Source organism: Spermophilus citellus (assembly GCF_964194105.1).
Source record: "Spermophilus citellus genome assembly, chromosome: X".
Classification (NCBI taxonomy): domain Eukaryota; kingdom Metazoa; phylum Chordata; class Mammalia; order Rodentia; family Sciuridae; genus Spermophilus; species Spermophilus citellus.
Genome location: NC_138190.1, coordinates 129,715,485 through 129,740,320, shown reverse-complemented (window position 1 = coordinate 129,740,320; position 24,836 = coordinate 129,715,485). Strand labels below are relative to the sequence as shown.

The window sequence follows — 24,836 nt, the reverse complement described above, 5'->3', positions numbered from 1 at the left end:
GTTTAATTTATTCATTAGGCACAATAAGAGATAAATAATAACAGTGATAAAACAGAACACATAACAATATAATGTAATAAAGTTACATGAATGTGGTCTCTGTCTCTCACAATATTGGGCAGTTGATCTGATAACCAAGATGGCTACCAAGTAACTAGAAGGCAGGTAGCATTTACAGCATGGACATGCTGGACAAAGGGATGATTCACATCCTGGGAAGGATGGAATCTGATTGTGTAAGACTTTATCACATGACTTAGTATGGCATACAATTTAAAACTTGTGAATTGTTTATTTCTGTAATTTTCCATTTAATATTTTCAAACCACAGTTAACTGTGTGTTACTGAAATTGCATAAAGTGAAACCACAGATAAGGAGGAACTATTGTAATGTATACACAGACCCATTTTTACCACAAATGGAATCACACTGTATGTTCTTAACCACTGTGTTATCTATTATGATATATCTTGGACTTGGTTCTAGATCAACACATATAGATCTACTTTGTTCTTTTTAAGTCTGTATCATATTCCATTAAAATATGCAATTCTTTTAAATTTTGATTGAATATTGTCTCTGGCTGAGAAGAAATGAGAAACAGAAAAGGATACTGGGAGTTGGGGGAGAGGTATTTAGATACCTAAGGGAAGGATATTAGTTGAAAGTAATACTGGAAGTTTTAGCAACTATAGGCATCAATTGGACCAGTAAAATTGTTTGTTGCTTTGTGAAATCAATGCAATAAAGGCAAGTTTTAAGCTAAGCTATGGACCAGTTCTTCCCAACACTTCTGTAACCAGAAATCATGCTTAATTTACCTCAGTCCTTTGAGGATTTAAATAGCACATAGATAGAGTAGATGCTATTTCAACTTTCAAAAAATTGGCAAAGTTTTAAACCCAATGCTGGTTTTTAAAATTTGAGTCATCGTGGAATTGAGGAGCAGTATTTAGTCCTTATCAATGGCTTAAAGATAAGACTTTTAAAAATGTAGAGCTAAAGGAATGATTTTTGAATGGCAGAAAATACTCCAGTGAGGCCACAAGGGATCAGCTGTGAGACTAATTTAATATTCATAATTGTTTTGGAAAAGGAAGTATGGGTAAAAATCACTAAGTTGGCAGATGTTTTCACACTATTCCAATGAGAATAATAATCTTCAGAAAGATATTTGCTTTGGAGGGAGTGGGCATAAAAGTGGCCGTCAAACTTTGATATGAACAAGTCCAGGGAAATGTCTGTAGGGACACATTCCTGGAGTTAATTTCAGAAGATTTATAAGGAGCTGTACCTCTTTATCTGTGAATAGGGTCTGTGCCTCAGGCCTCAGTAGGAGTAAAGAAAGAAGATGGATGTGGTATCATCGGGAGATGGGCCATATTTTAACACCATCATATAAACATAAAAGTGGAGGCTAGCAGCGAGCTTATTCCCACTAGATAAGGAATGTTTCCTTAAAAACAGTCCTCAAAGGCAATTGCTATGTGATAGCTGATGATCTGTGCATTCACTAGTTTGTTTGTAGTGCTGGAGATTGAACCCAGGATCTCAGCAGGCTAGGCAAGTGCCCTACCATGAGTCATACCCCTCCCCTCAATTAACTTTTGAAGTTAAAGAAGTGAAATATGGGACAAGGGGTTAAGGCATAGGGCATCATGATGTGATGATTTCTTGGATACGTATAATTTTCTTCCACCAGTAGGTACTTTGTCCCACCAATAAATAAACTCTAGGAATGCCTTTCCACCCTAGATTTCAGCAGAAACTCCAAATAATCTGGAAATTTTGATTAAAGTGACAACCTTCTGCTAAGGGTGCTTCTGGTGTGGGAATATGGATCTTGTGCTGTGTAAGAGGGCCCCAGCCTAGTGCTTGATCTTTTCCTGGGGTTCAAGCTTCCAAGGTACATAAATAAATAAATAAATAAATACAAACAAGAAGAAGAAGGAACAATGGTTGGACCCCACAGCCACCTACAGCCTATTCACTGGAGGAATCGCTCTCTATGTGTGCCCAAGGACAAAGCCTTTAAGAAGTATTTCATTCAGAAATTGGTAGACAAATTATGCTATGACCATGTGCAAATATACCACAATGTATCCTGATTATATATGTAATCATAATGTAGTAATTAAAATAATACTAGAAGAGAGATCAGTAGAGTAGAGCAAGCTGATCATGGGGAGGAAGGAGGGGAGGGAAAGGGAAGGTATTGGGAAATGAGGTTGATGAAATTATATGCATGTACAAATATGCCATAATGGACCCCACTATTATGTATAATTGTACTGCACCAAGAAAAAAATTTTTAAGTTTTTATAAAACATGGTATAGGCTGCAGCCATCAGGGACATTTATGAAGTGAGTCTTCCAGTGCCTACATGCTCCTCAAGGAATACATGAAGCTGCAGTACTGGAGTCCTCTCACTCACATCAAGATGGTCAAGAATCGAACTCTTAAACAGAGGAAAAGGAAGATCAATAGAGGAGAGGAGAGAGAATAGGGAGAGGGGGCAGGAAAGGGAAAAAAGGGGTAATGGGGATTGAAATCAAATTCCTTGCATGTATTATTTTTTCAAGATAAACTCAAATACTATATATAATTATAATGCTATAATAAAAATGGAAAAATAAATAAATGGAAATATCATGAAAAATAGAATCCAACTCCCGAAACCCAGAAAAGACCAAAATCCCTGTCCCAATTTAGACTTGCACCAAAGTCCATGCAAGAAGCTCATTATTTAAGGACTAACCAAATCAATGTTCAGGTGGGAGGGGGGCATGGAAATCAAATGGAAAGCATCCTGTAGAAATGTTTTTAAGAATCTACTAAATATGTTAGGGTGCCATCTCAGAAGAACGCAGATATTCTCTTCAGCTTTGTATTCTAACATATTTTCTTTTTCAGAGGATGACTGTAAATTATGAAAAATCAGAACTAGATTTCCTAACATCCTCTGCTACCAAGCATGTTTTTCAAACCATGTCCTTAATATTGGCAGAAACATTATATCATGGAAGGGAACATCTAGCAGAATCAGATCAATATCTTCTGAAGCTGTGAAATTTTCAGTAATAAAGAGATAATGCCCTATCCACCTCACAGTGTGGTTGAGAAGCTCAAATGAGCTTCTTGACACAAATTGCTTTGTAAAGTGCTATATAAAAATATACTGGTGTTAATTCATTTCATTTTGTAACTTGAGATTTGAAATTTAAACTGATTCAAATGCACCAATAAAAAGTCAATTAAAAATAAATAAATAGACTCAGTTTCAGGAATTTATGCTCTGTAAAAAGGAATACAAGTGTGGAAAACCCAGTAAGTACAGTTATTCTCTGCGGCATTGCTTATATTAACAAAATATTAGCCATAACTCAAATGTTGATAATTTATCCATTAGATTATGATATATCCATGTAGAAGAATAAGAACAAGGCAGTTTGTGTATGTTCTGGCATGGAAATATAACCAAGGTATATATATTACTGATAAAATGATACAAATCAGTATGAATAGCGTATGTCTAATTTTGGTTAAAATTATAATATATGCATGTGAAAATGCTTACAAATATATATCAGATATATAGTATATCTATGCATATATAAACTATCTCAAACTGCTTACCATGGTTCTCTTTGGAAAGACAGAATGATGGGGAAACTTTTATTTTATGCTTTTATTTCTGTATTGTTTGAATGGCTTACAACAAGCATTATCACTTTTGTAATTAAAAATATGAACTTACCCTTAAGCCTGACTATCCTCTGGTGACTGGGGAATAAAAAGGTATATAAAGAGAGAGCAAATGATCTGTGAATCTTTTTATTTCTTTAAGAAAGCATTCCCATTGTTAGGATTGTGAGAAAGCAAAAAAGAGTTCACAATCCTTTTTCCTCTTTGGTAATGTTCTTGTATTTGAACATGATGAAAGAGAAAGAAGGAAATGAAATGTGTTTCTTGTGTTTTTTAAAATTTTTTATTTGCTTTATTTTGCAAAATGGGGAATAACAATATACAGAGATCTAGAACCATGAGTTCAGGAAAAGGAAACACCCTTGGTTGTAAATTACTATTCCAATTGAAGCTGGAAAAGCCCCACATTGACGAAAGGTAGAATTGCCCAGGGTTGTAAATATTCCCCCTTCCCATTGCTGATGAAGGGATCCAAAGATAACCTTAAATCTTCCATTCTGAGGTGAAGCCTATGCTTTTCCTGCAAGAGTACATGTAAAGTTTCCGCTGATCTAGTTGTGGAAAGGATATAGAGGGAAACTGACAGGCACCAGGTATGCTGCAAATGGCCTGAGAAAGTTTCTTGAGTGGAAACCACTCTCCTGAGGTCTACATGAAGTAATAGGAGGAAGAAGAAGAAGAGGTGAAAAGCATCAGGCAACCTTTCTCCTTCAAATGAGTGGAAAACATGGGGTTAATGTCCTTTTGGTGTACTTCACTAGCCAAGACCTTGAACCTCCCACTAGTCAAGACCTTGAACCTCTCTCTTACTCCACTCTGCCACTGGCCCTTCTAGATGCCCCACAATATTGAGAACACAATAATGGCAGAGGCTTTGTCTATCTTGTTCATTATTGTATCCCCAAAACTTTGAAAAAAGGTTGAACTAATATTGTTTGTGGAACAAATTTCTCCACTATAAAAGAACTCTATCTGGAGTGGTTTACTTTTGCACCATGGAGTTATTCCATGGCCTAAAAGGCTGAAGAGAACTTACAGCCAGCTTCACTGTTGGTGCCAAATATAGTCAGCTTTCCCTTTGGTTGGGACTTCTTTAACAAACCTTTCTCTCAATCTTTATCTTTACAGATACAGCCAAAAGGCGGCAAGGAATGGGATGAAAAATCAGTTCAACCTCCATGAGCTGAAAATGAAGGGCCCTGAACCGGTGGTTAGTCAAATCATTGACAAACTGAAGCACATTAACCAGGTATGTGGTATATCCAACAAAAGTAGAAATGACAAAAAAGTTAAAGAGGTGAATGATTTTCACTGTCCACACTGTATATTAGGGCTTTTAGAGAGGCAGCTATTATTTGTTTTCTTCAAAGATTCTCTACTAAAAAGGATTTATGAATGCTGGATGAGGTGGCACACTCCTGTAATTCTAACTACTCAGGAGACTGAGGCAGGAGGATTGCAAGTTCAAGGTGGTCGAATATTTGCCTAGCATACATAAAATTCTGATTCCATCCACAGTACCACAAAAAAGGGCTTCTGGTCCTTGCTTCTTATCCTACTTTTAAATTATTATGACAATATTACAATATGAAAGGAAGCTGGGAAAATAGAGGGTAAAATATTTCTTATAATCCCTCTAAACTATCCCAACTGTTTTCAGTTTTGCATGTTCTGTTCTAATATTTGTCCAAAAACTCACACAGAAACATTTTTCATAATTGGAAGTATATAAGATGTGTAGTTCTTTGAAAGTGACACTATATTGGCAACACTTCCTCATGTTGCCACATATCTTCATATTAAACATTTCTTGTGGCTGCATAATATTCTGTTGAGTATCCATCATAATTAATCAGCCTGCTTTTGCTGGGAATTCTGGTTCCTTCCAATTTCATACCATCATAAAGCTATCTTTTCATAGAGAGTGATTTCTCCTGATCTTAGATTATTTTCTTAAAATACTGGTGTTATTGGGTCAAAGGATATGACCATTTTAATGCCTGTTTCCAAACTGCTTTCCAATGAGAATATATCAGTTTTCACTACCACCAGAAAGATATGAGGTCCAATTTCACTGCATCTTTGCCAACTTCTGACTCATCCACAGATTCCCCTGACCTGTACACATAGTTTTTCCTTTTGTATGGAGTTTAGTAACAAGACACAAATAAAAGTTAGTTGTACCATCTGTTTGTGATTGCTTTGTGACCACAATTTTAAAAAGGCATCAAAAAAGGCCACCATATGCCAGAGTAACAGTGTTCCTGCCCCATGATCCTTGAATGGAAGGCCACTGGACCTACTGACTTCTATTTGTAGCTTAGGAAAATTTTAATGAAACAAAAATGCTAATGCAAGGACAAAAGTTTCTTATGAAGATATGGGCATGATTTTGTTATTTAATATCAAGCTTAGCAGTGGACTTTTAAATTTTTTTTTTAGTTATTGATGGGCCTTTATTTTATTTATACATATGGGTGCTGAGAGTGGAACCCAGGGCCTCACACATGCTAGGCAAGTGCTCTACCACTGAGCTATATCGCCAGCCCTAGCAGTGAAATTTTTGTGTTTCTTACAAAATGTTTGCAAGGTCTTTCTGGTAGTTGTGCATTTCACTGCAGTTGCATTGTTAAAGTATTGACAGCTGTATTATGAAATATACTGTATCTAACATGACTTGATTGAACTTAGTAAAGCTGTGCTTTCACAGAAGGATCAGTTATGCAAACACTACCATTACCTTATGATCAGCAGCAATAAGAATCATTTATTATGTGTTCCCTGAGTGCAGAGCAACCTCATAATACATATATGAAGGGATCAGAGCATAGACAACATAAAACATCCACAACTGAACTGAGAGCATAGCATGCCTTATTTGGGGACAGGCGTAGTATTTGTCTTTCATATTACTCAAACTAAGCATTCCTGTGTTGTTCCATTCAACCAGTTAGATCCTGGTACTAATAAAGCAAAAATCTTAGGTCCCATCACCATATTCCTAATCCTAAAGGAGGAATACTGTCCAAAGGTCTCTTGGTCAGTAGACCTTAAGGAGTACTTACTATATGCTCAACCATGTGGTGGGAACTTTAAAAATTCCAAAGAAGTCAAATCCTCTGTCTTACAGCCTCCTTAGGAAGCAGTTAAATGAAGATAAAGAGCAGTCTGTGTTGACTATCTGGAAGAGGGTTGCTGCTTATTGGTTTTACGTGATATGCTTCAGTCTGTGGTGGGCTAGATGAGTAAGATTTCCAGTGTTAAAATCTGCCATGTAGGGTTGTAGCAGGTAAAGATAAGCAGGGGAAGGTCAATCATAAGAAGGATTAGATAAAGATCTGTGGGTGAGTTCCACCCGAGAAAAAAGGGAAACTGCATCAGACATGGGTCTCTGTAAATATATTTATACTAAGCCCTTTTAGCAAAAATTTCAGGTATAGTGGAAAGAATATGGGCTTTGGATTCACATGGATCTGAATTTAGTTGTGGGTCTTACCAGATGTATAAACTTAGGCAAATCATTAACTTTTCTGAGCTTCAGTTCTCTCATTGATAGTATTATAGAGTTGACAAAAAGCTCAGTGTGTGTGTGTGTGTGTGTGTGTGTGTGTGTGTGTGCATGTGTGTGTGTGTAACATGCACACACAAATATATGTAATTGCATGTGCTTGATAGGCACTTATTAATAATTATGGGATTATGTTCAGGCTTATTTCCAGTAGGCAGGACTAGACTCTGAATTGGAGTTCCAGTACTTTGCCACACCAAGACTGCTCCTCCAGTTTTGTATGGTTGCACATCCCTTTGATATACTTCTTTTCTCTCCTATATTCTTTCCTTCTTTTCCTTTCCTCCAACTGTCAACAAGAAAAGCTGAAAGCAATTCATACGGAGAGAGGAATATATAGTCAGAAATGGAAAAGTTACCATTACAATTCCTTTCTCCTACCTCTGGTCATAATTATGTGAACATTTTCAGTTTCCATACAAATACCATTGGGCAACCAATTAGTTCTCATTGATAGACCAGTTTTACCTGTTTGAGTCAAGCTGTTAAAATTGGTTGTGCTCCAAACACCCACATTGATTTTTTTTCTCATCTGTGTTGCTTTACATAGCCAAAACACGTTTTTTTTTTCTTCAGACCTTAAATAAAATTCGTATTTTGGCTGTGATTCAATCTGAAAGTAAGATGCTTTAGGGAAGTCATAAAGAATGAAGTTAGGATGATATGATGATGTTGATGATAATGTGTTCTATTTGTATAGCGTTTAACCATATTTTAAAGTTATTTCATGTTCTAAAGACTAATTGCTTAGGAAAGAAATCCAACCTGAAATTGTATAAGGTATAGTACTGTCATAGAAACATTCTTTTGAAGAATTCATTGTTACCCTTGGACATTATGTCATTCTCACTGCTCTCTGGGAAGTAAGTGATAAATAATGTTTGTGCCTTTTTATATGTAGGGAAACTGAGGCAGGAAGCCATTAAAGGCTATGTGGGCATGCTGCCAAAACATGTAGTGAGTTCCGTTGAAAATTCAATCAATCATCCAGATGCTGTTTCTTATACACTGCCAAACATCTGGATTCACTGAATGCCTAACTAAATTGGCCTAAAGTTTTGGTGACGGGGAGGTAGAATCAAGTTAACTTGCCTTAGTTCACATGTAAGTGAGTGGTGAGTCCTGAAGTGTAATGTGACTTTCCTAAAACCTTTGCTTTTTGCTATATTTATTAAACTGTGAGAGCATGTGCCCACATACATATCGATAAACACAAAGAGATATCTTCCTATCTATGCTCATATATGCATGTGTTTCCATGCAGTGGACTATAGCTAAGCCATTTATGTGCACATCCCAAAATAACTCTTCACTCTCTTCCATGGAAATTCTCAGCTGCCTCCTTTCAGATTATGGTTGCTGTTGATAGTGCTAGAAATAATATACCCACTAGGGGAATAAAGTAACATTATTTCCATATTGACAGTCCCATAGTGTAACCTTGAGGGGATGGGTTCAGGGTCATGCCTGGGCCCCTTTCCTGGGAAGGCTTGCAGGTGTGGAATGGCCTCCCCTCCTCCTTTCGAGCCAGAGTTCATGTGCAACATTCCCACGATTGGAAATGAAGAGCTTTTTAGTTCCTTTTCAGTTTGTAACTTGTGTGAGGATTTATTGTCTTGTGTAAGGGGAGGAATCAAACTCTTTTAAGTTTTCAGTGTCAGTCCTGGAATTTGATGGGCCCTATGACTTTTTTAAAAATCGGTTTTTGTTTCTATTAGTATCATTCTGATCTAGGTTCCTGCATGGAGATAAGATTGTAAATATCAAGAATGATCTTACCTATATGATTCTGTGCACCATTTATCCTTAACCCAGTTTTGTCGGTAACATTTTCGCCCTATTTCAGAGTATTTGTTAGTTAATGGTAATTTAACAGTCCCTAAACTGCTACAGAAGTTATTGTTCCCAAAGAAAATCTAGCCATTTATTGTTTTCCCCATTTCAGTTCAGGTTCAAATGAAATTCCAGAAATTGTTTGCTGCTCGTTGTAAGCAGTTGAAGCCAGAGCAGTCAATACCTGCCCATTTGGTGTCAGAGCTTCTCATTCAAAGTGGGATAAAGTCTCATCTGTTTGGGATGGTTGAAATGTCCTGCTGAATGGTGGGGGAGTGGACGAGATGGCCTCTTAAGATTCCTTCCAGCCGTGTGATTCCATGATTTGTGACTCAAGGTCAGGCTTTAACCCAGCACCCTCTTGTGAACAAGTCTTGTGACTTTATTCTCTGTTCTGCTACTCTTTTTGAAACACCCTGTTCCCAGGTCACTCCTTTCCACTTCGTAACCTCTCATCTTTTCAGATGTCTTTCCCTTCCCACCAGTCTTCCAGGCTACACAGATGGAACTTAAACTTGCCCTTCCCCCCCCCACCCAGTTCTTCTGTTCTTCTGCCTTGTTCTCATTAGGCTATGAAAACATTAAACTATAAAAACTATAAAAGCATTAACATTTATCACCCCTAAGTTTCACTCCTCCAGGGCCAAATAGATGACCTGTCTTTGAATCATGTTAACCATGTGACTCCACATAAATGATAATAATTCTGACATATATTTGCATAGAATAATTCAGTTTATAAAGTTATCTCGTGTGCAGTAGATAAACTGATCACACCAGCTCTAAGAGGAAAACAAGCCAGGCATTATTACCTGCATTTACCAGAAGAAGAAACTGTGGCCACTAGAAGGCTAAGAAAGTGGTAGAACTAGACCTAGAATCTAAAGTTATTGTTTTCATCCTCTGTGTTCTTTCCTTCTATTTTTTGTTTGTTTTGTTTTGATTTGATTTGTTGCTACCAGGAAATGAACTCCGGGGTACTCAACCACTGAGACACATCCTCAGCCCTATTTTGTATTTTATTTAGAGACAGGGTCTCACTGGGTTGCTTAGCACCTTGCTTTTGCTGAGGCTGGCTTTGAACTCGCAATCCTCCTGCCTCAACCTCCTAGGCTGCTGAGCTTATAGGTGTGCACCACCGTGCCCAGCTTTCCCTCTGTTTTTCTAGTCATGGAATACCTGTCAGCAAGATTCATACATAAAAGATTTACAGGAGGGGGCTGGGGTTGTGGCTCAGCAGTAAAGCACTTGCTCGCCTAGCATGTCGAGGCCCTGGGTTCAATCCTCAGCACCACATAAAAATAAATAAATAAATAAACAAATAAAGGTATAAAAAGTGATGTCCTTCAAATTAAAGAGTTTTAAAAAAAGATGTACAGGAGTACAAATAAAAAAAAAAACTCCTATTTTGCAGTCTAACAATTTTCAAGGGCACAATATAGTAATTTCTATAGTCTTAAACTCTAAAGTCAGCCAAAGAAAAAACAAGATTCAACATATAGTTCACCAAATCCCAATTAGGATGATTTTTTAGAAAACTACCTACCACAATAAATGGCAATCAAGGTACTTTGTGGTATGGGTTTGAGTCATAGATAGCAAGTAAACTTTCTGTGAGCTATCTCTAATTTGTAGAATTATATTAAATAGTCAAAGACCAATTAAAAATGTAGAGCAGGCAGTGACATGTCTCTGCCTACATTCTTCACTATAAATGCTAGAAAAGTACTTTTAATATGCGTGGTAGAATCTGGTATAAAGAAGACACAATTTTCTAAATAGAAAGTTAAATTTTTTAATAAGTTAATTAGTAAAGTTGTTAAATAACAGAGAAGTACACAGGGCATTTGTTAGCATGTGATTTTTTTGAAACAATACTTGAAGTAGATCTCAGGCATGACAGAAAAAACTCCAGGTAACTTGTTTTCATAAACCTTCTCACAAAAGAACCAGTGAGAGTTGTAAAACACAGAACCAGTTCAATAGTTTCTAGAAAAGTTAACACTGAATGTTAAATTTAAATAAAAGACCTGACCCAGCGTCTGTCGTACTTCTTCACATACAAATGGCATGACAGAACTCTAATAATTGCCATTTCCATGTACAGCTAGTGTGTGTGTGTGTGTGTGTGTGTGTGTGTGTGTGTGTGTGTGTAAGATCAAGTATCTACAATGGCATGTTAACAAGAGTCAATGAATGACTTCTGAGTCACAAAAGAACAACATGAATTAGTCTTTAACTACCAGACCTAGACTCTGTGGAGCTAAACATTATTTCATGAAGTTAAAGGGAATTAGCTGATACATTCCAAAACACATTTATCATTAAAAAATCTTCTGTCATTTTGCTTAATGGCCTGAAAAATAATTACAATGTCTGGTGGCTTTAGGGAGCATGTGTTTTTAATATCTTAATTACTATGTACAGTTTAATAACACTGCATCAAGAAGAATTCCCAAGTATTTCATATTACATTTCTTGAAAATGAACCATTTGCTATATTTAGAACATTCAGGATTAAAGGTGCTTAAATTGGGTCATGTATTTTAGTCCTTGCACTTTAAATTAAATTACTCAAAAATGGAAGATGAGTCAGAAATGGTGAGCCAGCATGTTGCTGGTAGCGATATTGTGGTCATCTTCATTGAGCAATGGAGGGACATACATTGTTTTTTTTATTACTATATTGTGCTCTTTCATAAATTTTTAAAATTGGAAATATTGGAAGTGTTAGCTATGGAAAGACAAGTTCTACTATAAAAAGGGAATTCCAGAAAATTTCACAGGCTATCAGGTTTCAAAGTTAGAATTCTGTGTTTCTAAATTATGTACAAAATCCATAGGTTCTCATATTCTATTTATATTTACTTATTGGCCAAATGCAGCGCAGTATTTTTAATAAACAGTTATAAATGTTTGTTCTCTACCTCCATGAACCTTTATTATATGTAGTATAATGGTGTGTATACATATATACTTATGTGTATATGTTATATTCAAATACTATTTGAGAAGTTCAGGGATATCTTTTCACCTATAATATTTATGGATATGTGTCTTACCTCTATGAATGGTAAGCTTCTTAAGTGTGGGATCCTGTATATATTTCTTTGTTTTTTCCTATAGCAGCTAACACAGTAGCATAGACTGATATATATTTAATATAGACAGATCTTTTTTATCAGTCAATTCAAAGGACTAAATCTTTGCTGCCCCAAATTTACTTCTGAATTTAGATTCCAGTTTGGTCATTGTTCACATTCAATACTGGCCAGTTTCTGAGGTAAAAGGCAAGGTTACATAAGAGCAGGACCATAGGGTCTAACCTTCTGATTTTATAGATGCAACTTTTAAAGCTAAGAGAAATGACTTGTCCAAAGTCACACTGACAGTAAATGACAACACTGAAAGTGGGAAATAAACAGATCAATATTCTGTAGTGTCATTACCTTCATTCTCCAGGCTCTTGCACAATGTAAACCAGTTGCAAATAGTGAGTACTCCAAATAGTGGCAGGAGGCCATGCGTTCGTCTTTGGGGCAAAAGGTTGCATAGCATGAAGCATGAACTTGCTAATTATTTATCTCTTTTTCTGGATATTAACTAAGTTTAGTCACAAACACACCTCATTGCCCACTACATCGTTAAACACATTGAGCAGTTCATGCACAGGGTGGGGTGGTCTCTGCTGGGATCACTGAACCGAAAGCAGGCAGAGTCAGCAGGACTGTTGCTGGGGACGTTATACCTTCTGCCAGAGGTTGACTCAGGCTCCTGTCTGCTTTCAGAGTCAGTTATCCTTTTATTCTTCTCCCCGGAATCTCATTCCTCCACCTTCCTTGATGCTCGATAATAATTTCTCCAGTGCTTCCTCTCTCCTTCCAGAATAGCAAAATTAGCAACGTATTAGTCAGTGGGCTTATGTGCCAGATAGCTCAGTTGTTTAGAGCAATGTATTCAGATTGTGTTGCATAGAGAATGTGGGAAAGGGGCTATGGAGGTTGTTCAGAATCCCTCATTTTATTGGAACCAGAGAAAGTTCAGTTTAAAAAATCTTCTTTAGATATTGGTCTTTTAAGTACAATTTCACTTAAAGGGTTCCAAATGCAAAAACTCAGGGTGCAATTTTTAAAAATCAGGGTGCTCTTTAAATTAACATTAAGGCTTTAATCCTCCATGAGCCATGTCTTCATTTGAGTGTTCATCTAATAAATGTGCTAAATATCTACAATACACAAGGAAGTCACAGAATGTTCTCTAATCCCTATCAGCCACCTGCTAAAATGAAATGTTGGTCAAAATGGAGAACAAATAGAAGAATGTGAATGGCTTAGTGGTAATGTTATTCCTATTGGAAGTGATCACCAAAGGTCTATGTTTTAACTAGTGAGCCAGACTTTTTTCTTTGAAGCCAATGACCAATACATCCAGGTTTTCTTTGCTCATGTCACTTAGAATTCTGACAAAATCCAATGGGAAGAATATACTAAGCTCTTTTTTTCTTGAACAGGATTATCTATACAAAGTGGACACTCTTGATCCTAGATGACAGTCCCATATTAATTGGTCCAACCAAATATCTGGTCCTAATCTTGCATGCCCATGGTTATTTAAGACCAAGCATTACTTCAACTATAAATTTATTTAACATGTGTGACCAGTGATATTTTCCACATGCTTTGTAGCTCATTGTTGGTACTTAGTAAGGGTAAAATGATAATAATGAGATCAATCTTATATTTCTCACTATATACTTTCCTTAGCTAGCAGCCAGTGATTTTGCATAGCAACTCTTGAGCAGAGTGTCTCCAGCATAGGTAATGTCCAGAGTAAAAATTATATTATCATTTACATATACTGAGTTTTACTGGTAATTTCTTTAGAGGTTTAAAGTTTTATCTTTTTCTGTGTGATAAGTTTATCTAGATAGTTTCTGATAGTCCATATTCATCTAAGTCATTACTTCTCCCAGCATTCTGTATTGTGGTTGAGCAGCTGATAAGAACCAAAAAGCTGTTCTGGGGTTGTAGGTCGTGGCAGAATGATTGTCTAGCTTGTGTGAAGCATTAGGTTTGATCCTCAGCACCACATATAAATAAATAAATAAATAAATAAATAAAAAATATCTATTTAAAAAAAACCAAAAAGCTAAGTGAATTATTATTGCGGTGTGTCACAAAACATGAGGCCCAAGGCAGGCCAGTTACATCCCAGGGTAGTGAGAAATCTTATGGTTATTAAGAGGATATCACTATAGGTAAACTTCAGGGCATTGCAACAACTAGAATAAAAGCTCAAAGACTGGAGTCAAGCATATTGTTTTTTTATCCTCATCTTTAATAAGGAGTAGAAATTGGACTGTGGAAGTCACAAACAAGGAATCTTGGTATCACATCTTCACAAAATTCTAGTCTAGAATCTTAGAAAGTGCAAGTTCTCTTCAGTAATCTTGGTGTTTACTAGGAGGTACTTTGTGCTCACCCAGAACAAATCAAGCATTTCTGTGTGTGTGTGTGTGTGTGTGTGCGTGTGTGTGTAAAACACACACATTTGTGATTAACTGCATCAGAGGAATGCCATTGACATGGTATGTCTAGATTTCAATGAGGTGTTTGGCAGAGATTCCCATGATTTATTTTTAAACATGTAACAAGAAAAGTTGGCAAAATGATCATCTAGTTGTGTGTGGCTAATTAGTTGTTAGACCTGAAGAATAATTTCCTAACAATCTAACATCACCTGGAAAGAGAGGCCTTTAGGTGTTTGCTTTGTACCAGTGTCTGAATGGAAGACTTAGAAGGCATACTTCTAATATTCAGTGATGACATGAAGAACGGTAAGATTAGCTAAGGCATAGATAACACAATATCCAAAAGCATCTCAGCAGGGCTGCCATAACAGGAGAAACCTAGCAAGCTGAAATGTTACAGGGCTATGTGTAAAGTATTACTTGTATATTCACAAACACAAGTGCATAAGTATGATAGGGGAAACCCAACTTACCAAACATTTTTATCTTTAGTTATGATGGAAACATCAATGAGGAACTGTGAAACCTTCACTGACCCAAAACAATATCCCACAAATGTATCAATCACTTGATAGCCCTTGTCATCAGGGGAGAGGTATATACGTGTACAGGCATGTTGGCATGGAGAAGGAAAGGATATAGAAGTGAGTGACAAGAAAAATGTTCACCATTTTAAGTTTTAAAAGAACTGCTGGAGGATTGTAAGGTTTACTGCCCTACCTGTATGTTTATTAAATCACTATTATGTGTTTTTAGTTACAAAGCCTTATTGGTGTGTGATTTAGAGACAGAATGAGAAATTTGAGGCCATCACTAAAATATCCAGTTTGGGAAAAAGAACAAAGTGTTTAGAATCAAACAGATTTATTTAACTCCAACATGTATCACTTTGGAGTAACTTGACTTTACAGTAAATTATTTAACTCCCCATATCCTCAAGTTTCCTAATACCTGAGAAATGGGTATACTATCATCTATCTTGACTGATTAGTATAAATATTAGAGTGAATGTATGCATGTATTAGGCACTCAATAAATTGTAGCTACTATTTGTCTTTGTACTATTGTGGTGTGAAGAGCTAGCATAAAGGAAAGTCAAGAGTGACCTTTTAAGTGATTTGAGTGTCTGGGATTATAGCTCAGTGGTAGAGAGTTTGCCCCACATGTGTGAGGCACTGGGTTCAATCCTCAGCACCATATAAAAATAAATTAAATATATTAAAGATATTGTGTTCATCTTAAAAAACAATGTTTAAAAAAAGTGGTTTGAGTCCCTGTACCTCAGTTTGTCAACTACTGGAATGGAGAGGCGACCACTTTTATAGTACAGAGTGTTTAAATGGCTTAAAAATTCTAAATATAATAATATAAATTCTAAAGATTCTTGGAAAAATACATCTAGCCAAACTTTGACAGATTTTTGAACTATTTAAAGTTTAGTTTGGCTCATAGTGACTGAATGGAAAATGAAGATGGTAAATTAAATATGTATATGTGTGTGTGTGTGTGTGTGTGTGTGTGTGTGTGTATGCATGCTTAAATCAAGTTCTTTAGATTTTCCCAAGTTTGAACTGTGCCCTAAAGCAGATGCTCTATAAATAGGCAAGCTGCCCTTGGAGTACAGCTTAGAGATCTTACCACATGATCCAGAAGTCCCATTTTTATCTTCAGTGCCACCAGGACCTTTCATGGAAGGATAGGATCAAGTAGAGAGACTTCAGAGGTATAAAGTTCAGGGCAAGTTAATCTGCATTCCTTTTGCATTTTGTTCCCTGGTTGAAGATGTTGAGAGGTTCCTATATTTAAAACACGGCTGACATGGTATCCTTATTGGCAGATGTCTTCCAGGAGGTATTTAGAATGATTTTTGAGTGGCATATAGAGTGTGTGTGTGTGTGTGTGTGTGTGTGTGTGTGTGTGTGTAGTTCACATGCCAATGGAGCAGAAAGAATTCACAGGGCTTGGGGCTTGTGAGCTTTCTTGAGACACCATCACTCTCAGCTGTTAGGGTGATGTCAGAGATGCCAGGAACACTGCTTAAGGCCCAAATTCTTGAAGCTCTATTTTACATTGCAGAGCTTAAGGCAGATGAGACCCATTCCGTGGGATCTACCTTCAAAGAACGAAGGAATTTGTTAGCCACAGACGGGGGACCAGTGACCACTTGTTGTCAGGCAAAAGGAAAGCTGCCCCCTGCCTGCCTGAGCCTTTGTCCCTGCCTGAGATACCATGGAAAATGGGGAAGGAATCCAGACTCATTAATGACCTAATACAAAAGATTAAGCCAAGCTAGAGGCAGTTCGTTATAGCTGCGTATGGATTCTTGAAGGCGGTGGAGAGCTGAAAGATGTCCAGACCAGAACCCAGGGGGGCGCTGCTGCCTTTGTTCATCAGACACAAGTATAGGATATGGGTATCCCTGCAGGGAGCAATTTTCTTATTGCTGATTTCTTTGTTAGTTGTGTCATTCTCTGAGCTATTGTGTAGCAAATTGGCTGATCGATAATTGCAATCAGATAACACACAGTACAGAATATTGTTAAAGCTACAGGTTTGTTATAAAATGTTGAGATTGAGTTCAGAACTGAGTTTTACTTGGCTCAATGGACTTCGTTCTTGTCTATTGTTGTTAGAAGTCACTTATTCCATGATTACTTTCATAACTCAAAGTAAACTCAGAAAGCAAAAAATAAAATACAATTTGAATATACGTATAAATTATGTATTGAATTATATATACAAATTATAAACATATAAGATTTATACATATATATAGGACATTTAATATATTGAGAGCCCATTCTTTGTATAGTTCTGAATTTGGTGGGCTCTGTTGGTTTAAGGATACAGAGAATACCCACCACTCCCTGCACATACCTGTTCACACATATATATATGTCATCACCATTTTGATTCATTTATTCAATGTGAGCAACTCTATGAGTGCCAAGCACCAGAGTTAGGTGCTGAGGACAAGGATACAGAGAGAATTTAAGTATGTCCCCTGTTTTTAAGGAGAGTGTTAAGAACATACCTACCCAAATGTAATCCAGGCCCTAGTGTAAATCTCATAAGAGAAGTATACACCAAGTATAATGCTAGCCTAGAGAAGTGAAGGATTAATTCCTACTGAGGGAATGAGAGAGAACTTCAAAAATAGCCTTTAAGCCAGGCTTTAAAAGATGAGGAGAATTTTGACAGAAATTAGAAGGAAGGATCTTCCTGGCAGAGGAATGTGGAAGAGCAGTGGCTCAATGACATGAAAGTATTAATATCCTTATGTGGCTGATGAGCTGAGGCCACAAGCTAGAGTGGAAGAGGATCTGGGGAGGGAAAGATGGGGCTGAAATTTCAGAAGGCCAAGAATGGAATAATAAGGAATCTGAGCTGGGTGTGGTACTGCAGACCTGTACTCCCAGCAACTCAGGAGGATGGCAAGTTCAAGGCCAGCCTCAGCAACATAGCCAGACCCTGTCTCAAAAATAAATAATAATAATAATAATAATAATAATAATAATAATAATAATAATAAAGGACTGGGGATATAGCTCAGTGATGAAGCACGTCTGGGTTTAATTCCTACTACCAAAAAAAAAAAAAAGGAATCTGAGAATTTACTCTGTTTTACTCTGTTGTTAGTGGACAGCCTGTGAATAGCATGAGAGTGACATGGTCAGATCAGTGTTTTATGAGGTTAACACTGCTGGCAGCATGAAGGATGTTTTAGAGATCAGAAATTGGAGGCAAGAAGTCCAGTTAAGCCTGGTAGAGTTTACAAGGCAAGGAAATGAAGCTTGTTATTAAAAATCATTAACCTTCCTTCCCACTGCCTGATGGAATAGTTTAGGGAATGAGAACTGCTTTGTCCCTAAAATTGGGTCAATCATCTTTTGGCCATTAGCCACGACATAGGATGGACTGCAGCAGACAGTAGTTTGGGTTTCAAGAGAAGACAGTAGCGTGGTATGACTGTCTCAAAGCAGACTAGTAGCTTCTCCAGGTCCCACAGTAGAAAATGAAAAGAAATTTCTAGTACCTGCAGAGATCTGTCCCTCATTGAACTTTAAGTAGAAGTCCTCACAATGAGGTATTTAGATTCCCTGATGAATGTGTTAACTATTACTCTTTAATCAATTTGTTACACGCTTTTTTTTTAGTCAGGACTCCAATTAAAAGTGGCTCCTTGGCTGTTGAACGTTGAGTGCCATCCATTCACCGAAGCCTCAAAAATTACCGAAACTGTGAGAAAGATCGAGAGAGATTATAGTGTTTTTCTTCAGCTGCCATCGTGGGTGCTTAGATGTGTTGGAGAGACTACTGTGTTTTGTGACAGCCTCACAAAGAGGAGTGGGGGAACCAGAGGGAAGCAGTATCTCCTTAGAACACATTTCCCTATTTGTTATCAACTCCAGTGTTTTTCTACTTATGGCAGCTACTTGTAGTTTATGCGGTTTCCCTGAAACGGTCTCCTAGAAATTTATGCACTTTATGTATAGGACCCTGCTTGTTCAGTTCTACTCAAGCATGTCCTGACAATGAGCTGACCTGACCTTTCACCAAAACACTCTGGCTGGCACTTGACATGGCTGCTTCTCTCCATTTTAGTACCCCTGTGCCCTTCTTGCTGGTCAGTGCAGATGCTAAGAAGTCCAACAAAGCACTGCAGTTTAGCCAGCATAGGAACTACTTTACAGCAATTTCCCAAGGGCAGGGTCTTATCTGTCCCACTCACCACTGTACCTTCTGCTCTGAGAATAGTGTCTGGCACATGTCAGTGACCAATATTTTTTGATTGCATAAATAAGTTTTTGACCTGCCTTTCCGCATTCTCCTTTACCTCCCCCCTCCAGTTGAACAGACTATCTCTAATTGTTATCCTGTGTCTTACCCCCATCAGATTTTGGAAGCAGATAACTTGTTTTCTACTTTCACAAGTATACAGATGAAGGGGAATTTTGCCCTAGGGTGGACCGTGCATATAATTTCACCCATACTTGATTTAGATGATGAAACCTGGGACTTTCAAGCTAATAATATTTGAGTGAGATTTTAGACATATAGTTGAAACTGTAATGGGTTGAGACTTTTCGAACTTTTAGGATGGAGTGAATATATTTTGTACTAGGGACAGACATGAATTTGGGATAGAAAGTTTATGTGCATGTACAGAGAGACAGCAAAAATGTTGGAGATTCTCCTCACCATTAAAAAGTTATAAAATGTTATGCTGTGATTTTGTCTTTAAAGTATGTACAAAATATTCCAAGTCTTCAAAAAAGTCATTTAAAATAGCCTCTTGTTAATTTTTTTGGTGGGGAGGGTACTGAGAATTGAACCCAGAGGTGCTTAACTATGGAGCCACATCCCCAGGCCTTTTTAAATTTTTTTTTAGTTGTCAATGAGCTTTTATTTTATCTTATTTATATGTGGTGCTAAGAATTGAATCCAGTGCCTCATGCATGCTAGGCAAGTGCTCTACCACTCAGCTATTACCCCAGCCCCCTAGCCTTTTTTATATTTAATTTTGAGCTAGGGTCTCACTAAGTTGCTAAAGGCCTTGCCAAGTTGCTGAGACTGGCCTTGAACTTGCAATTCTCCTGCCTCAGCCTCCCTAGACACTGGGATTATAGGCATGTGCCACCATACCCCAGTCCTTCTTCACTTCTGATAGAACAGTGATCTAGCACCATATCTTTTGTATGAGCCCTCATTCCATTAATTCATAAGCTCATGAACTCTATAGAAGCTGGAAAATCTATGATCTCGCTTTTTCTTCTGTCTCCCCTTTCTGACCTTCACTTTGTGTTATGCCATGGCTCAAATCCAATGGAATTGTATTTTTCCACTTTTTAAAATTTTGATATTTTTAATTTGTTCTTTTTAGTTATACATGACAGTTTTTGACAGAGACCCCAGGCTATGGGTTGCCCCTCCTATTCTGCCTATTCTATTGCTTTAAAATAAGGTATTGAGCAAAGATGGACAACCTACTTTATCTGTCAAAGCCTGAGTAATAGGAACTTTCTTTTTCTTGGCTGCCACATTTCAACCCGAAGATCAGCTTGTTGAGGCTTGAGCAGCTGAGATGAAATAATAATTCGTGTGCCTATTTTATTTCTAAATTCCAGTCTTCCTGGGTCTTGAAGTCCTAAAGTGATTCATGCCTTAGGAGTGTGTATCTAGATAGATGCTGGGAAACTTTCTTATTTGTGGACTATGAAAGTGAAGAAAGTGATTAAAATCTTTTGCACACCTCATCTTATTGCACAGATTCTCCTGCCTGCCTCCCAGGAATAGTTTCTGTAGGGAAGGACAGGTCCATATTTTAATTGCATCTACTTTTTGGAATATTCCTTGGACCTACCTGATCCTGGTCATTTATCACTTCTCTGCTGATGTCTTTAGTCATGAACTTTCTTCCCTGTAGCCAATCACCAATTACTTTCAGATAATTCTCCATGAAATTCCCTGTTACCAAGACCCTTTTTTGTCCTCACAGCATTGTGCCAGTCCAGGCCTACCTTGTTCACTATTGGCCCAAAGACTGGAAAAATTCCTTGACTTCTAGGGACCTACAACACTTTTTTTTTTCCTTTTTTGTTTTTGTTTTCTTATAGCACTGTAGTTTTCAACATGATTTTTTCCTTTATTTCACTTTCTATATTTTCTTTCATCAATCCCAAAACAACTTTTTGTGTGGTTGCCTTTCCTTTCCCAGGTACCACACTTTCTTGACTCCCACTTATGCCATGCCACCTTCTCTGGGGAATGGGCACTACTTTCCCCACAAACCCTTTTGCCTTTTCTTCCTATCCACTCACTCTTATCTTCCACATTATTTTAAAATATTTTTTAATTGTAGATGGACACAGTGTTTTTATTTTATTTATTTATTTTTATGTGGTGCTGAGGATTGAACCCAGGGCCTCACATGTGCTAGGTGAGTGCTCTACCACTGAGCTACAGCCCCAGCCTTCTACCATATAACTTAAGAATTTCTCATATAGGTGAATTTTTTTCCTCTGTGTTATTAGTGACTCTCCCTTTAATGGAAAATAGTACAAATATGACTTGGAGAAAGACAGTCATCAAGACCAAGTAGCACTTATCAAGTAACTTGCTGAGAGCCATTATTTGGCTAAGTGTCTCACAACCTCTAATAAAGCACCATGCTTGCTATGTGCTTGCTCCCTTCTATATGAAACAAATCCATAATCTATAATTGCTTTTGGCTAGCATGATGAACAGCAGCAGTTTTTACTTTTTTTCAAAGCAAAAGCACCAGAAGTTTGGAAAGGAATTGCAAGTTGTGTTGTAATGCAACTGATCTCTTTCTTCCTGAGAAAGTTGGTTTCTCGCCAGAGTGTTCAATTCAGTCCCACGCAATCTGGGTGTATTTATAGAGGGCCCAACGAGGAAGAGAACATGATAAACTTTCCTCCCCTGCACAGCAGACAATGGCAAACAATCACCAGGTGAATGACATGTAGCATGGATCTGTTGGGAAGCCAAATGCCTCCTAGGTATGTGTCAGCCAGACCTGTACTACGTTGGAGGCCCCCTGCCCTTCAAGGCAGCTGTGTTGTGTTGGGGGATTCAGAAGTATTATTGTGGATGACAGCAAACCCTCAGAGATTTGGGGGGGGGGCTCTCTGTATGGGGGACATCTAGGCAACGACCTACTCTAAAGCTGCCTCTGGGTTCTTAAGAACATAAAGATATTAATAATAAATTAAGTTTCTCTGCATTTAACCATTTAAAATTTTGAGGACCAACTATAAATGTAAAGTGTTTTTTTTTATTACCACATTTATTTCTCACCACTCTCTGGTGAAGTAGCTATCATTAATATTCTCCTTTACAGGTGAGGAAACTGACACTCAGATCCTAAGTGACTAAAAGGCTAACCCTGGGCTTGAACCTACATGGTTTTACTGTAAATTCTGTGATCTTTCTTTTTCTCTTTTAAGGGAATTAACCCATTATGATAGTGCCATTGTGTAGATAACACTAAATCTAGGCAAATTATTCCAAATAAAGAATATGATAATCCAAAAAGATGTATGTGTAAGGATAATTCAGTGATATTGTTTATAAATATCAAAAAATGGAAGGTAATCCAAATACCCATCAAATAGAGATTTTTTAGGTGAATTATGTTACTTCCATAAAATAGAATAATCTGTAGACATCAGAAAAGTACTTTAGAAAACACTGTTGTGTATTGAAAGATATATTACTAAATGTAAAAGCAGACTATGAGATAATATTGAAGTTCAATCCAAATTTTACAAAAATTACTATATGTATATATTTGTATGTATGGAAAAATTTATTAAGTATGTATATCAAACATTAGCAGTGTTATGGTAATTTTCATTTTCTATCTTATGCTTCCCTATACTCTGCCCAGATATTTTTAAATTTTTTTTAAATCAGAATAAAAATAAATCTATTTCCATTTAAAACAAACAAAAATTTTAAATAAATGAGGACAGATATGGCATTGAAACCACCCTGGACCAAACCAAAGTTCTTTGAACTCCCCATGTCCCTACTGAGCTGTTTCCATCTCTGGTGGCTGTCTTGATAGTAACCTAGCCCCTGAGAGAAGGCAGCAGGAGTATCATCTGGCCTGGTGGCCTAGTGGCCTCCTGAGCAGCACCTACTGATTGTGTTTCAAGCTTCCTAGCCCAGGCGTTAACACTTTAATTTGAGGGGCAACACCAGGGACCTTGGTCCACACTCCCCAGTACTACTTGCTAACAGGCACACTGAGAGACATATGCAGAGCTAGAGGGGGCTCCCAAAGCATCTCCACTTCCCAAAATAGCCCAAGAGAGATCCATTATTCACAAACTGGCCCACACATTTTGGAATCTATTTTTTGCCTGCTCCACCCCTTAGGGAGATAAATTCCCTAAGTTTAGCATTTGATATGCAAAGTAGGGCTTTCCTTCTTCTAACCTAAAACCATTCCTTTCAAGCTCAAAGGGGTAGGGCCCTAACTCCAGTGTTCTAGGGCCTACGTTTATAGTAAAATGTACCCATTACAATTGCATGGACTTCTCTTATGCTCCCTTTGAGCATTTATCTTTTCAGAGTTGAGATGTCAATTTAGTCTATCCATGTATGGCTTCTCCTTTTTTCCTTTTTTTCCCATTCTTCATTATTTTGCATCCCTTTCTCTGGACATTTTCTTGTTCTACTCTGTCTTCTTTAGTGTACCACTACCAGAATGTAACCCCAAATATTCCAAGAATATGGTACAATAGCATAAAGTACATAGCTCTAAAATCAGTGAGATAGCTTGAAATTAACCTCTCAGTGAGTTGCTAGATTCAGACATTCAGAAGTTCATCTCTCAATGGGAAAGCATAATAATCAAAGATCTGTGAAAGTTGGTCTGTTTTTTCTTAGAGATGTGTATGTGGTCTCTTATCTGCTATACTAGGATCCAACTAAACCCAAACTTAATTCGATTTTGGGGAAAAACCTTCAAGTCAATGAAATAAATGCTGATCCAAATGTAACATGCGGGCTCTAAGGGGAAAGACAGCGTTGATCTCTCAAAGGCCAAAGATAACGCCATCTGACAGCTTTGCAGCGTCAGAGACTTACAGTCATTCCTTCACACATATGTAAAACCTTTAGACCTTCTTGAGAAAATAACCTTTATATCAAAAAAATAGCTTTGATGTTTGAAAATCAAAGCAGACCAGCTGTATCTCAGCACATAAAGGACTTTTCCAAAACTGCTAGAAAGCTAATAAGGATTTCAAAGGGCAGTGATAACTTGCTCTAATGCTCACAGTACAGGGAGCACCAAGGGTGGGACAAGCTGTTTACTGCAACTAGTACATGAACCAGGGAGCTTGCCAAGCTTTCCTCTGAGTGTCTTCAACTTTTCCTTTCTCTTAGCATCTTTATCTCCTTCCCTCCTTTGTCATCTTCTGGTCTCTTTCTTTCTAAACCCTACTTTTTTTTCTAATTTCTCCATCTCCCCCTGCCCTATCTTTTCTTTTAATCACCTTATTGCCCAAATGTGACATAGCATAAACCTGGAGTGTTTTTCTCTCCCCATTCTTCTTTGTTGTTGTTGTTGTTTAAAGCAAGCAAGATGCATGTTTTCTATTGCACGAAAACTAAACTAAATCAAGCAGCTTCTTACTTGTGTGTGGCCCCAATTGATTTTTT

The 24,836-nt window shown here is 37.4% G+C and overlaps 1 protein-coding gene across 1 annotated transcript in view; it reads left to right on the top strand.

Moving 5' to 3' along the window:
- Nucleotides 1-24,836, top strand: part of GPC3 (glypican 3) — a 402,701-nt gene that overhangs the window by 297,617 nt on the left and 80,248 nt on the right. The window contains exon 6 of the mRNA XM_081277492.1: nt 4,837-4,957. Coding sequence (XP_081133618.1) covers nt 4,837-4,957 — 121 coding nt within the window. The remainder of the gene's footprint in view (nt 1-4,836; nt 4,958-24,836) is intronic.